The 16,613-nt window shown below is 35.0% G+C and overlaps 1 protein-coding gene across 3 annotated transcripts in view; it reads right to left on the bottom strand.

Moving 5' to 3' along the window:
• The window catches only part of Cenpi (centromere protein I), a 147,546-nt gene that overhangs the window by 41,081 nt on the left and 89,852 nt on the right, over positions 1–16,613 (bottom strand). For all 3 annotated transcript variants that reach the window (XM_063246180.1, XM_063246181.1, XM_063246179.1), the window contains exons 9-11: positions 16,294–16,378; positions 15,592–15,627; positions 14,945–15,061 (exon numbers count right to left, since the gene is read on the bottom strand). In XM_063246180.1, coding sequence (XP_063102250.1) covers positions 14,945–15,061; positions 15,592–15,627; positions 16,294–16,378 — 238 coding nt within the window. The remainder of the gene's footprint in view (positions 1–14,944; positions 15,062–15,591; positions 15,628–16,293; positions 16,379–16,613) is intronic.

Here is a 16,613-nt window from a genome sequence, read left to right as displayed (position 1 = left end):
ATTTATTCTCTCTTTTCTTCTTATTCTCAGTTTTTAAATGATGGTAATGTAACAGGTTAGCATTCATACCATTTGTACCAACTCATTCTTCTTTGCAGCAATCAAAATTTTAGGATACCTAATAATAAGAAAAATTAGAATTAAGTGTTTAACATGACTTTGGATCTAATACTTTTGAAATATAAAATAAATAAAAATGTACATTTTAAATATGAGTAAATGCAAATGTGCGTACACGCAAATTTTCAGTTGTCTTAAGTATACTTAGGTCTTGGTAACCTAGTATACTTATAATTCTAGTACTGTTTTATTTTACAGTATTCAAATTACATATGCTCTCTTAATTCTAATTTTTCTAAATTAGATTGCTGCAAAGAAGAATGAGTTGGTACAAAAGGTATGAATGCTAACCTGTTACATTACCATCATTTAAAAACTGAGAATAAGAAAAGAGAGAATAAATGATAATTTTATTTCTTTCTTTAAGTATACTAGGTTTCCAGTTACCAGTTGTTTCATTCTTTTGTGATACACTATTCTCAAATAATTAAAGGCTCAAAACTGAGTTGTGCATTTAAGATGTGACCTTACTATAGGTGAATTTTACCTCAATAAAAGTAAAATGAAAAACATGCTTTTAATGTTTCACTATTAAAAATTAATAGATGGCTAAAAATTGTCAGTTACTGATACAGAACAGTTTCTTTATGTTAAAAATGGTAGAGCAGAAAAGATAAAGAGGAAATTTAGAAATGTTACTTTCTTTTTGCCTAAGAACTGCTGTCTACTTAGCTTCTAAAAATATAACCCTGATATAGTTCTACAAATTATGCCAAAAGGGTCTACAATTATTGAGTGAAAGTGTAATTTCAGTTCAAATGTGAAAAAATTAGAAGCAATCATAAACTACACTTTTAGTTCATATAATTGGCAACAGCTTTTAATATACCAGAAAATGTTCTTTTTACTAGAGAAGCTATATACATTTAAGCCAGTTGTCAGCCAATGACTAATTTTTCTTTAAGACACAGAAATCAGAATTAACAATCTGTATCACTGCACAATTGATTTTATAACAGCATCAGGGATTTACAAATAACACAGCTATCATAGTCCCACATTGGAAGATTATGCCCATAGATTTCCTATTTCTATAGATTCTGGTAGATTATGAATATGAATTTTTACTGTTACAGCTGAAAGATGAAAACAGAATTATAACGTACTAATTCATAAAATGGTAAAATGGCTTGTACCTGTGCATAATGTAACAAAGTTGGTTCAAGATACTGGTATCTAAGTTGAGCAGTGAATGATAGAAGATTCCAGAAGGAAATAATACCACTAATGGAAGATCATGTTTTATATACAACATACCTTTTGGGGAGAATGATAACATAAATATACAGATTATTTTCCAGTAGTCAACTAACTTCACTCCAAGAGTAATCAATATAAGACAAGCAATAACATAGCATTTACTTGTCTGATGCCTAAGTTAAATAGACAGCCACAAGTCTGCTTAAAATATACTTCATAAAACATCAACCTTACCACAGAAAATTATTTCTAGAAGACCATTACTAAAATCTTTTTTTTTTCTGGGAAGAAGTCTTAACAATGAGGCAGGGGACAGGGTAGAGAAAGGGAATATGACTTTCTCCTTAGGTCCCATACATACTTTATTATACGGGTTGGCAGTCAGTTTGAAAAACAAAGGAGAGCACATTTCTAAGTAAATGTATAACACAAGATAATCAGATATTAGTGAAGGGGAGGAAGCAGGAAAAATGAGAGCATATGTAATTTGAATACTGTAAAATAAAACAGTATTAGAATTATAAGTATACTAGGTTACCAAGAGAAATAAAGCAGTTGAAAAGCAGGGGTAGAGATCTAAAGAAACATGAAGATATTTTAGTTTTTACAAGGTTGACGATGTACAATGGATGAATAAAAAGAAATGTTAGTGATTTCTGTTTAGGGCCAGTATTGCTACAGTTCAAAGTACAGAAACTTGACCCAAAAAATTACATTTGTTTTTGCACTTCATTTTATGAAGTGAAAATATAATACAATCATTAACTTCAACATGTGAAGTTATTTAAACTATACAAATAAGATTGATCCATAGCCCAACTTAAATGGTTGTATATGAAATTTAAATAATAGGTCTATAAACAGCTTTCACAAAAACTAAATGGTAAAAACAAAACATATCCTACTTTCTCATAGAAATCCAAAATAAAGTGCAGCAACAAAGTACTGTTGCTCTCCAAGCGCATTGCAGTAGCGGACAGCCATCCTACATAGTCAATCAGTGTAGACACAGAGTTCACGGATTTACCCAAAGTTGTATCTCTACAATAAGAAACCTGTTACATCTGGAAAACAAAAGTGCTCACAATTTTCAAGCTAAAGATGGATAAAATATAACAAAAAGTTGATAGGAATTTTAAGAACTATTAGTGCCCCAATGAATAATGTACTTTAAAAAATTGCAATGATTAATCATAAAACTATATTTAGTCCTCTAGGGAACTATTAACATCAATTCATAGAACACTCCCAACCAGATTCTATATGTAGATATGCAGGAAAAAAGATTAAGTTTAGGGATCTCACTGCTCAACATACTTGTATCTACTAATTGATTAAGTAGTAAACTTTGACATTCCTCAATAACAGAAATTCTTGAATTAAAGTTATACAAAAAATAATTAGAAAAGCAGTATTCATTAGTATATCATAAAAGAGCATGAAAAACTAAGAATAAAATTTGAAAATAAACCAAAAAAAATAAATTAGAAAAAATAAGAACTAATTAATCTGAAATAAGCCACAAGTAGTTTAAAGAAGTAAGATTAAAATGAGTCAAACTGAATGGAAGTCAAAATTGTAAATTCTAACCTCAGCTTTCTAATATTTTGCTATGTTAACTCGTGCCAGGCCACTTTGAGCCTAAAGGTTGTTTACTGATTTATATAATAGGAACTTGGAGAATTTACCTTTCTCTTAGGATTATAGGAAGAATGAAAAGTAACAAAAGTCTTTCAGGAAAATACTACTAAACATTTACATGGAACAATTAGTTCTGATGCTAAACTAACTCCATGGGCATACATTTTTCTACAAATTACTTCTAGTGGAGGACCATAAAATTACTCACAGAGGACTGCTCCTTGTAGTTTTCATGTGGAAGTCCATGGAAAGCCACAGCAACCAATTCTGTAGGAGCTCTTTTAGGCTGTGGAAAATACTACACTATGGGGGCAAAACAAAATCATCACTTATGAAATCACTGAGACCTAACTGTTCAGAACTAAGAGACTTAGAATGAAAAGGGACCATGGAGATGATTGTATCCAATTCAGAACTCAATGGTTGCTGCGTTCAGTCTCCAGGAGACAGATGACTGCATTCAGTCTCCAGGAGACAGATGACTCCAACTATAAGATGATTTTGTCATTTTGCTCTTCAAGAAACATATCTCAAGGTCCAACTTAGCCTAGAAGCAGTCTTTTTCTTGAAACTACGGTGCTCGCCTCCAAAGTACATATACTGAACATTTATAACAAATACACCATTAAATAAAAACATCCTCCTTACTGTCCTGTCTCAGAGATCCTTTGAAGTTGCTACAAACTCGAGTTCCCTCACCCTCTGTACATTGTAGTCTTAAATTACCCATTTTGAAAGTCATAAAGCCTTATTTTATCATCTGTGACTTTAAAACACAAACAATTCTAATCATTTCTTTCTCTGGCCTTGCCTTGATTTCTTAGAGCCTCATTCACATACAAAAAATATAGTCATGACAGAAATTTACCCAGAGGCTATCTTTAAATTTGAAAACAATACATATCATCCTGAAACCAAATACAGGGAATCTTTCTTAAACAACTTGACAAATAATGGTCTGAACATTTAAATAGTAACAGGGTGCTCAGAGTTCAATTACTATTTGTAGAAACTGACACAATATTCAGGTTAGAAATATATGTAAGTTGAAAGCACTTCTGGAGTGATGTAAAGCAACTTTTTACTGTAAAAGTTGTCTACTGGGGAATTTTATTATTTGAAAAGATATTCAATATTACAATGTTAAATGTGGAAAGTCTTTACTTCAATACCCCCCCACCCTACCCTATCCTGCCCCCACATTAAAGAAAGGTATGATGTTTTCATGTTTACAGGAGAACATGAGTTTTTAAAACAAAAAAGCCAAGAAACAGTCTTACATACTACATGTTATGGTTTGAGAACTGGTGGTCAACTTAACGCCAGCTGGATTACATCAGCATGCATTGAGAGAAGATGCTCCACCTGGGGAAAGTTGACAGGATAAACAGGAGAAGGGAGGTGTTGAGGGGTTGAGGCGTTAAGGAGGCATTGTGGGTTCTCCTGCGAGATGCTGTCTGAACTGTTGGTTCTCCTAGAGAAGCTCTGGTATTCACATCAAGCATTGCTTCCTGGCTCCGGAGGGGAAGACATGTGCTGCCTGGTCTCCAGGATGAACTCGTCACACTGCTTCCTGGCACGTACCCGACTGTGCTTGTTGTTGGAGGAGCTCAGGGCCTCCGTGTCGCTGAGGACAGCTGTGGTGTCTTTCAGGCTAGCCCTGCTTTTTGTTGTGAGTGTGACTTCTCCACTCCAGCATAGAACCCTCATCCCACTAGCACAGCTCCTTCACCCTGCTGGCATAGACTTTCTGGCTTCCACCGCTGACCCTTGGGTCTTCCCAGAAATGAATCCATAAAAGAGACGGGTGTAAGTCCTTCTTGTGGGCTCTGGACCTCCAGTTGGACTCGTGCGAGGCATTGTCTTGAACTCTGGGTTTTTATTTGGACTCCTGTGGGACATGTGCTGTGGGGTTTAGACCCTTGACTAAATAATCTATGTCTTTGGTGTTGTGGATAAATTTCCTGCATTTTCCGGTATTATAAACTCCATGTCCTAATCCTAGTTGTTCTCTGTATACAACCCCTGACTACAACACTACATGTGAATCTTTTCTATTTACCTTTCCCCATTTAATCTCTGCCTGACCTACCCTATACTACCTCTGAAGCACCTCCATTCCACTTTGATTCTGTTCTACCTGTGATAAACCCATCTTCTATTTAACTCTGCATTGTTTAGCCATGCAGAAATTTTCTTCTTCCACGTGATAATCATTCAAATATTAGAAGAGAACCACAAATTCCTAGGCTTTTTTCTTCCATACAAAATGTTTCTAATTCTTAGAGGTGAAGGATGTATTTCAATACAAGAATACTTACCTACCATGCCCTGAGTTCTATTTTTAGAACAGGAGCAAAAAACAAAACAAACAAAAAAACCCCACAACTCCCATTTTTTTCTAGCTCCTTTACTATGTTAAACTATAAAGCTTGTAGTCAGGTTCTGTCCTTCATGCTTGATATCTAGTCATTGAATCTCACCAATATTTTCTTTAAATGATCCAATTTATTTCCTTGCAAATTCTACTATAATTACCTTAGACAAATTCTTCAAACCTCTGAGGTCACTTCATCCTTCTAGCTAGTCTCTCCTAATCTAGTTTCCTCTCCTAATCCCAATTCTTTCCATCAGTGCTACCCTTGTATTAAGCCACTCCATCCATTATATCCTTCTTTTCAAGAACCTACAGTACATAACACTTTAGCAAAAGGAATAATATGTATCAAGGCCATAAAAATGTTCAGTTCCTCTCCTTTCATCTAGTAATCTCACTCCTTGAAATGTGTGCCAAGAGAATAGTTTAAGAAAAAATTCGGTATTATGAACATAGTCAAGAAAATTATTCCTGAGCAGAAACAAATCAGAAATAACAACAGAGACATGGTACTAGGACTGTGCTGCCAACTATTAAAAATATTGTGAAGATGGTGGAAACATGGAAATTGTCATGCAATGGTTAATTTTGTAATTTGATTATTTTGTTAATATTTGCAAATATATAGAAAAATCAACAAAAACAAAACCTAGACAATTAATATTCTAAAGCAACAATAGCAATGATATGAGGCTTTTCCTATGCAAAATTGTGTAATGAAAAAAAACTTGATGACAGGTACAACTTACCAGGCATGAAACTAAAGTACAAGAGGACGGAGGGTAGTTAAACAGTATGACTTAGTACTACAAAGCTTCATAACTAACTGAATTTCTAGCTAATTCTATAATACCTCACTTCCTTATTATCCTGATACCTTGTAAGCCTCTTTTTAAATTTATCCTTTCTTATATAGTACTATACTTCTCATGCTTCTTGTCTCTTTTTATTGACCTTAACCTTCCCAAATCTCTCAGATCTATGGTAATGTACACGTATACTTTCTCTGTCTTCTGATCCTGATGTTGGCTCACCCTCACAACCCAACCAATGACACTTTAATCACCATATATTTCTGTATTTCACTTCAATACTAAGAATCATCCTAGCTCCCTACTGTTAATGTAGGAACAGACTATAAGCTCCTTCTTTGAGAAAACAGATACAACATCGTCAATGAATGATATTTTAAGAGAATCAGATTGAATTCACATCACATGGGCTTTCTATTTAATTAGATGCCACAAAAAATTCCATGTTAGAATGTTTACAAATATTTTGTGAGTCAAGACTCAGTCAAGCCTCATTAGCCAAACTACTGCTAATAGTTGAATTTGTTAAGACTATGATCAAGACCTCCATGTTAGGTTGAATTTTGATAGTTTTTCTCATTTGAATAACCCTTGGTTTTCTAAACGCAATACAACTGTATTTTCAACACTACTTTAACCAATTATTTCTTCTTTAATGGTCACACTAACTGAATACATTACCTTTTATTTTTAAAAATTTGATTAATATTTTTAGGTGTTAGAGATCAAACCTAAGGTCTTGTACACACAAGGAAAAAACTACCAGTGAGCTTACTTCATCTCTTTTTACATTTGATCTTTCCAAATTACTGCTATCTATATACCCTAGGAACTCATGTATATTCACTAAGGATCTTAGTGCTCTGCCTCATGTTGTGCCACTGAGATCTCAGTTGTGCCAGTGTCCATGAAAATGATAAATACTTCAGCTTCATGAATCCTTGGCCTCAAATCAAGTAACCTTCATCTTCACTCTACCCTAGTTACCAGCGCCACAGCCACACATTAGAGTGTCATAGTATGAACTAAACAACCACTGAAATCTATTATTATTTTGTTATAACTTCCTACTCTTCCACTTTTGTCACATCCTCAACTCCCAACCAGTTACTTTTGCTGTTCAACTTTTGATTATATCATTTTCAACCTTGATTTTCAAGCTTACTAACATTCTCTTGTCCTTACTTCCCTATCCTGATTAAATTACTCTGTCAAGTTCTCAGATCTCTTGCACTCCATTCAATCTGTAAAAACCAAGTTGATTTATTTAATCTCATAACTTGCTTTCAATTCTCCTATATCTAAAGAAAAACAACAATACAGATTGGTACCACTCTAAATTTATCTCCAGCATCAGCTGGGTACCTAATGAAGCTCTACAATCCTTTCACTTATCTCTATATCTTTTTTCTCTCTTTTTTCCAGAGGCTGTCCTTAACAGATAATATTCTCCTGAGGCATTCTATTTATTTCTATCCTGTATGAAATATGTCCTGTTCTGGAAATTTTAACATTTTTATGCAGAAAATATTCTAATTTGTTGCCTTTTCTTCCAACTCTACTTATACTTCTATATGCCACCTATCCCTCCAGTTTTAGAGAGTGTGGTATGTCCCACCCCCTCACCATTGATTTCAGCAAATCCTTCTACTTAGCCTTAATCTCCTACCTTCATATTTCTTCTGGAATCTTATGCCATCAGGATCCATCTGAAACCTCACATAATACTAGACAAGTGTTCTGCCACTGAGACACAGTCCCAGCCCTGTATTGACTTTTTCAATTTTCATGTATTCCTTAAGCCCCATGATCTGGTATCTTCCATTAAAATTACTCAAAACAGTAACAAAAATCTCTGTACTACCATTTCTAGAAGAAAAACTTCCCAGCACTTCACAGGCTGAAGCAGAAGATCACTGCAAGTTTGGAACCAGCCTGGGCAGCAAAGTGAGCTCAAGACCAGCCTGAACTATATAGTAAGACTGTGGCTCAAAAAGACATAAAACAAACAAAAAAAACTTCTTGTCATCTATCTGGACCTTCCAGGGATAACTGTCAACATTAATTCTTTACTGTTTCCTGATATCTTGTGATACCTTTGTTCCTTTTATTCTCCTGGTTCTTTTTCTATCTCTGGCAATTCCTTCTTAAGATGCCTACACAGAGTGGCCTCATCGTGGCCTGAGAGTTAAATCCTGAATATGTTCCCAAAATGTGCCAGTAGCCCACTATTTTCTCTCTTTCTTTCCTTTCTCTCTTCTCCCATTCCCCTTAGCCTCAGATGTATGTAGGTATGTAAAATGTGGACATGGGACTGGGGATATAGCTCAGCAGAATATCACGTGCCTGGCAAGTAAGAGGTCCTGAGTTTGATTCCCAGTACCAAAATAAAAATGTGTACATGAATTAGATCGAATCCTAAAAAACTGCTAGCTGTCAACTATTTTTTTTTTTTTTTTAGCGGTACCGGGCATCAAATTTAATACCGCATGCTTGCAAGGCAGGCACTTATGCCACTGAGCTAAATCCCCAGCCCCAACTATTTTTGACCTATAAAAACAACAACTGCTTATGGTAATCTAATGCTTAGTAATAAATAGCTGTTTATAATGGTAAAGTGAGAGAAAAAATAAAAAAGCTGGGCATGGTGGTACATGCCTATAATTTTAGCACTTTGGTAGGCTGAGAGAGAATCCCAAATTCAGGCCAATTTTAGGCAACTTAGTGCGACTGTGCTTCAAAAAATAAAAAAGCATTAGGGATGTAGCACTTAGTTCAATCCCCAGCACTGTTAAAAAATAACCATTCTATAAGAAAGTAACTCCTAAGCACATTCAGGTAGAACTCCTGGAACCTATAGGGGTCTTTTTGGAAACTGTCCCCAAATAGTAACACATTTAATTTTATCATGTATTGTTGGAACCATTTTGTTAGTAGAAAATGATTATACTATAAATATACAATATAAATCTCACTGGTATAATTCCAGTATCAAGAGAAGGGTGACTAGTTAGCCTGGCATAGGGATACATGCCTGTAATCTCCGCTACTGGAGAGGTTAAGACAGGAGGATTCCAAGTTCAAGGTCTGCCTGGACAACTTAACGATACTCTGTCTCAAATTTAAAAATTAAAAGGGCTAGAAATGTGATAGAATGCCCCTGGCTTTAATCTTTAGAACTGAAAAAAAGGAAGGACTAGTACACAGGGAGTGCTCAGTAAATACTTGTGAAATGAATACATGTATCTATAAAAATATAACAGAAAAAAATAAACAACTTGCTGCATATTTCCCAGTTTGCTTATATATGAGCTCTGATTAAAATACATGGTGACTATATAAATTAAAAGATTTATTACAGTAAAAGACACATTGCTATTAATCCTTCAGAGTACTACTACCCCTAGGTTCGAACATACTTATCTCACATTCTTGCCACCTTATGAAGCAGTTCTGGAAGTGTTTTTTTTTTTTTAGTGTGTTTACAAGGTGTGATAAAAAATACCATAAACACTGCTGCCCAGTGCCCTCGAATGGAAAGGCAGGTTCATAAAAACATTACAATGTATTTTCATTGACCTTATTCACCAGATCTAGCATGGTGCAACTTCTGTTCTTCCCAAAAGGAAAAATGATTATGAATGGTATGTTTTGATTTAGTACATTAAGGCAACCATGATAACACAACTAAAGACACTCATGAAAGTGGACTTCCAGAATTGCTTGAGCAAGTTGCAAGAGACCACAACCAATACTTTCACCACTACTAATATCATCATCAGCACCTCTGCTGCTGCCTCTGAGGGGCCCTCTGCCTCCTCAGTGTAACCCAGGCCTCCTGTCCCAGAGAAGCCATACTGGGTTTCTTTCCTGGTCCCAGGGCACAGGCATGGCAGGTGATGATGCAGGGGAATGGTATGGTAGGCAGTGGAAGAGCAGGGTATACCCTTGTGGAGAGAACTAGTGGGGGCTGTGATCTCACCAATCAGGCCTTGCTGATTCCCAGTGATACAGACAAAGTTCTCATCATGGAGCAGCTCAACAACCAAGGTGTTTTACAGTATCTACTGGGACTCTCTGACTGACATAGACAATAAGCCATGTTACTAACACCTAAAGCAGAATGCATAATTCTGTTGACGCATCTGGACATGCAGGAAAGGAATTCTATAGTGAACAAGAACCATTTAAAAATGGTCTGAGGCAGAATGTGGTTCAGTCAGGGAGTTGAAAGCAGGAGGGAACAAGATTATTTCTCAGGTGGTGGATCCAAAACTAAACCACATCTTCAGGACACAAAACAAGATTTCTAACTAGACTCTGGGACAGTGATAGATTAAATAGGGAGCAATTTCAGCAGTGAGAAATTTTCCTGGATTGTTCTACCACTTGATCAGCCCTTCGAAGGGTATAACACAGTTGACAATACAGAGAACTAAGGTATAAACTGTATGGCAATCTGGGGTAGTCTTGAAACAAACTTTTATACTTGAACATGGAGACTGCATATGGGTTATACAGTTTGTGCTCTAGGATAAAGAGAAGCTATAATAAAAAAAATCAGTCCCAAAGGAACTTCAAGGAATAAGGACAGAGTTAGTTGGGAGTAGGTACTGTATTTGACAGTGCTTACTTGGTATTTTGTCTTAGAGTTACAAACTAGAAGATACAAACCCTTAACATTAAGGTAGCCTTAAAGATATTGTGACTTTGTTGTATGTGAATCTTCTAGTCAGTTTCCTTTTCCTTGTTAGAGGTAACAAAACATGGAGCCCTAGAGTAAATGAGGAAACTAAGATATGTATAAAGAAAATCATTTGCAGGCTCTCTGTTCAGGACATCTTTCTGTCCTGCAAGGACTATGAGAATTAGAAATGTTTATTTGGTTCTTGTGTTTGTGTTTTTTAGAAAACTGAATGATCATTAAATGGTTTAAGCTTTATAATAAAGTCACTTGATACTCAAAAAGAAGGTAAGTGGCAAGAATGGAATGACATCCAAAATGACGGGGAGTAATTTGAGGCTAGAAAAGTTATGAATGACCAACAAATAGTGTAAGTTTTATACTAAAATCATTCAGTACTTAAATAATAAAGAAGGTGGCAAGAATGATGGGTTTGTTCAAAGTGACAGGGAACATTGTGAGAGGGATTAATGGCAATGTGTATTTTGTCATACATTTTTTAAAAACATTGAAACATTCACCTATTTTTTGAAATACCATGTACACATCTGCCACTTTCACCCATTTTTCCATTTGCTACAAGTGGAAACAGTTCAGGAAAACTTATGTAATAAAACCTTTAAAGCACAAAATTCCATGCATTACTTTAAACTGAGTAATAAAGTAACTCAAAGTCCAAGTCCAAAAGAATCAGAAAATCACTGCTACAAGATCAGCTTGAAATTGTATATAGCTGGTAATAGAACAGTACTCTACTGATTCTAAGCAAGATACTTTTTTTTTTAACCTTGAAATAAATGTTTGATGTAAAGAAGAGCTTTGCCAGATGGCCAAAAGGTAGTGGCTTCATCTCTAGGAATTAAAAATCACAATTATTTAAAATGCTTTTCTAATTCATATTACATTAAATGAAATGACTTCAGGTTTTCAATGACACATACCCAAGGAGCTACGAAAAGGAATCCAGCTCACAAGCTGAAGGACCTGTGACGGACAACGAATGGCCATCCCAGAAAGGAATGCTCTTGTACAGGAAAGTTTCACAGGAATAAAAGCCCTCGTGAAACAAACAAGTTAACTGCAAAACCTTACATGGAACTTTTCAGTTACAAATGTTCCCTAGACAACCAGTTTAGTCCGTGCTATATCAGTTTTACTGTAAGAATGATTTTTGTCATTGATATAACATAGCCTTGCTTTAGGCTATGTTATAGGCTTTCTCACTGAAAAAGATGAGATAATTACTATTTGGATACATTACCACTTTTATCAATATAGATTTCAGATATCATATAACATCATGAATTGCAAAGAAGGTAAAAACCCAAATAATGGAATATTTTTGGAGATAAATGAAATTTATTATTTTGGAGTACATACAATAACTTGAACATTTAACAAATCATGTGTAGTATTATATAATATGGACAGAATTTTATTAGAGGCTATAGACAAAATCCAAACTGTCCAACTTTACCTAGAGAGGCCCAAGTATTTAGGTTGCTTATGTTTCCACCAGAGAAAGGACCCAGGACTTCTCTTTATCTATTGGAACTGGCATGTACCAAGACTATCTCAGACCTTTTCATGCCAAAAATTCTCTGGACAGTCTCCTCCATAGTAGAGCTAAAGCCACAACCTTTATGGTTTGGCTGGAAAGGATAGTGAGTCATAAGCAATGGACAGCAACAAATTCTTGCTTACATGTTAAGTACCAAACAAACTATGAGTAAGTAGGAAGACAACATTTTTGCATTAAAATGTGTGAAATTCCAAATCTGACTAGTTTCAAAGCAGTTAAGTACCAAGATACGACCATATTCCTTTTTTCAAAGAATGGCATTCTAGCCTTTTAAGCAGGAAATCTAAAAGTTAAACAAGAGTGCTCCCTTATCCTCACTACCATCATTTCCAACTAAATGGTTTCATATCAAATCTCTATTGAACAACAACAAAAAAAAAACATTGACCAAGTGTTTCTTTTGTATGAGGCACCAAGTTAAGCATCTGTACATGAAGAAAAGCTAAGACATCTCTTGTGCCTTCCAGGAACTCAAAATGTATCCACAATCGTACCAATGAATGCTGAAAGTGCTATGACAAGCATAGGGACAGGAAGCAATGGCAGCACACAGAACAATAACCAGCCAAGATGGCATTGGTGCATGAAGGCTTCTTAACAGCACTGTTATCTGAATGGCACCTTAAAGTATAACTCAATGTTACCCCAACCATACAGTCCATTTGCTGGAGCACACAGAATACTAAAAAAATGTCTGTTGCTACTAAAAACACAAATATTAACCTCCTATAATTGATTTTACCGACATAGGAACTGAATGCATTCAATTACATCTTGTTCTCCTAAATTACAGGTCTTTCCCTTTTATCTACATAATTTAAAATATTCATTCTCCAAATCCAATGGTGTAAAGATAAATATCACTCCAACTAAGTTCCATTTAAAATGAGTTACAAATTGAGCAAATACTGTTTAAAAATATATCGGGTCCTAATGAAAAGGTTTTTGATAAACATCTAAATAAACTTTAGTAAAATGTGATGGAGTATGTAGAAAGTAAATGCAATATTACTTGTAAGAAGCACTCTGCTCTGATGATGGTGTCCAAGAAGTTGGTAAATTCTTTTACATGTTCATGATCAATCACCTTATACCAAATACATTTTTGAGTAGAAACAATAAATACAAAAATCTGATTGTACAATTAAAAACTGCACCAAATGTAAATATCACTACTCTGAAGTGACAAATGATAAATTTAAAAACCTACATACATAATTTAAAAACCTCATACATAATAGCCAACTCATAGTATAAATTATAATGAAGATGTGGGGGGGTGATAGGAAGATACATCTCAAGAATATGAGAACACTTTGGAAATCTTATAGTAAAAAATCTCATAAAATTCACATATAATGAATGTGATTATCTTTATTTCACATAATAATCTAAGAGATGATAAATGCATGAATGAAAAGCTTGAGCCTTCCCTGAAATTCAATTAGGGTGAGCAGGACATTATGTACAAGTGGTATGAATTTACTAAATGTGAATCCAATGAATTGTGCATCATGTCCTCTTTGAAGAAAAGACTGCAAAAGGAGAGTTAGCCTAGAACTGACTTAAACTGACTTAAAACACTTGAAAAGTCAGAAGCTGCTGAACCAACAAAGGAATGCTCAGTCTAGTCAACAGAATGTACTATTTTGGAGGAAAAAACGATAAGCCCTTAATATGGCTTACATGAGAGACTTCTCACTGCCCTTTCCTTTAATTCCATACATGAAAATTGTTCTAATGACAAATTTATCTCTCATATATTCTGATAATAGAGAGGAAAATATTCTAGTTGGCAGACATGAACATTTTAGTCATGAGGAAAAGTCATTTCTATTATAAAATAATAAGTTGACATACTGGCTTACACCTGAGTCTCTTCTGAGTTTGGTTAGAATAACCCAATGACTCTTGCAGATGGCAAGTTTCTGGGCACATCAGAAAAAGAGGCCTTGCATTGTGACACTCATCAGAACAGAATCACTCAGTAAGTTTAGGTGGACATTGAATAGTGCTTTCTTAACAACATCACTCCTTTCTTACTGCCTTAAAGTTATAACAGAAGCATTCATGTTACAAATATAAAACTAAAGAGAAATAATTATGGCATAAGAAGACTCTTCTTATGTGGAATTTGGCAATCTTACAAAAGAACCTATTTGTAAACCATCTCTGTCCCATTCTCATTTATCCAATTTTTTTTTTTTTTTTTTTTTTTTTTTTTTTTTTTTGTGCCAGGGATTGAACTCATGACTTCGCGTTTGCTAGGCAGGCACTTAAGTCACTGAGCTAAACCCCCAGCCAGCCAAATGGCCTTTTTTTTCTTTTTTTGGTACCGGGGATTGAACTCATGACCTCATGCTTGCCAGTCAGGCGCTTACACTGCTGAGCTAAATCCTCGGCCCCCAATTTTTTTTTTTTTTTTTTTTTGTTATGGAGGATCGAATTCATAACCCCATGCTTGCAAGGCAGTCGCTTATGTGGCTGAGCTAATACCCTAGCCAATGTTTTTAAGTGTCAGTTCTTACCTTCTTGAAAGTTTTGACTCAACCAGTGGTAGAGGCTCAGTGAGAGTGACTCATCTCTGACATAGTTCGTATAGTGAAGTAGCAGAGAGTTGTTTAACACTGAGCCTGAGAGGGCAGCTGTAAAGATGGAACAATCAGTTAACAGTAAGTATATGAAAAGTAGGTGATGGCACAGAGGAAATCATCACATAGGAAATATGCAACAAAAATAAAAGTCATAAAGAAGATGCACATAAGTACATAGTACAGCCACATAACTCTAAACAATGAATGTTTTGTAAGAGTATTGGAAAGCTCTGAAGCTGTTCCAGTGGAAATGATCTGTTGTAACTGAGAAAATCAGAAAGACTCATCTTTTTTCCATATCCTTTAGTGTAGCTACTAGACTTTAGCGCTGGTAGAACTGAGTGAGAATTCCATTTCTAAAAAAAATAAGAGTACATACCAATGAACTAAAAAGACTGCAAACTATAAACACAAAAGCAGCTGCTGCCAGGAGCAATAACACATGCCTGTAATTCCAATTACTGAGGAGGCTGAGAGAAAAGGATCACATGTTCAAGGCCAGGTTTGAAAACTTAGTGAGACTGTGTTTCAAAATCAAATTTAAAAACAGTAGGGATACAGTTCAATGCTATAGCACTTGCCTAGGAAAGATGAGGCTCTGGGTTTGCTCTCCAGCACTGCAACAAAGAAACAAAAGTAATAACAACAGCAACAAATAGTTGTTAAGGCATTTCAATTAATGGAATCTGAGAACAGTTTGTATAAAATCCTGAAAATTCAAAATATATTTAAATATCTAAAGTCTCCTCCAAGATTTGAATTATTATCTGGATATTATAAAAGAAAGCCACAGAAGTCATTTGAGGCTTTAGATGCTTATTCTTTTTAGAGGACATAAGTCAGCAGGAATGAATGTCATTTTCAGAGGTTCGGCAAAAGGTCTATAGTTCCTGAGTCTCACTGCAACCACAGCTGAATCCCAAAAATCTTTTAAATTCTTAAAGTAGATATATAAATTTGAGTGTAAAGTGTAAGGAAGTAAATACCCATAAGTAAGAAAAACATGAAGTAAGAAAGCCTTTAGTATTTGAAGAAACATCCATTATGAAATCCTTTATGCCCATTCAAATAATTTACTATAGTTAATTCCTAATCAGCAATCTATAGAATGTACTAAACAGGATCAATACGAAGAACCAACAACTAATAATACTTCCTCCAAACAGTGTCACAATACTGGATCTTTAAAGAGCAGGCTGTAAATATTTTAGTATTAATCTATAAATTAACTTTATCAGATATATTTCAATCTCAATATAACCTATCTCTCCATGACCCCTTACCTTCTTCCTTCTGGGCAGACACAGAAATCAAAGCAGGAGCAAAAACACACCATGACAACAAAGCCTGGAGATGAGGTTGCGTTCCCTGAAATAAAGTAGAATTTTCCATTTTTGATCATATGGTCAATGAGAAACTAAGGATACAAATATCGTGAAGAAGAAAAAAGTAACAATAAACAGACTAATATAGACTATATGCAATGGCAAAAATGTACTTGTTCTTGATTCAGACATCAAGAAGATAGGCCCAAAAAAGGAAAACAAGAAAACAGAGCAGACAAAATATTAATATAGTACCTGGCCATCATAAATCCTAGAAA

The sequence above is a fragment of the Cavia porcellus genome, unplaced genomic scaffold (assembly GCF_034190915.1).
Source record: "Cavia porcellus strain 051 isolate PalLab524CR breed Dunkin Hartley unplaced genomic scaffold, mCavPor4.1 scaffold_3, whole genome shotgun sequence".
NCBI lineage: Eukaryota > Metazoa > Chordata > Mammalia > Rodentia > Caviidae > Cavia > Cavia porcellus.
Note: the sequence above shows the minus strand (reverse complement) of the source record. Positions and strands in the feature narration are given on the sequence as shown.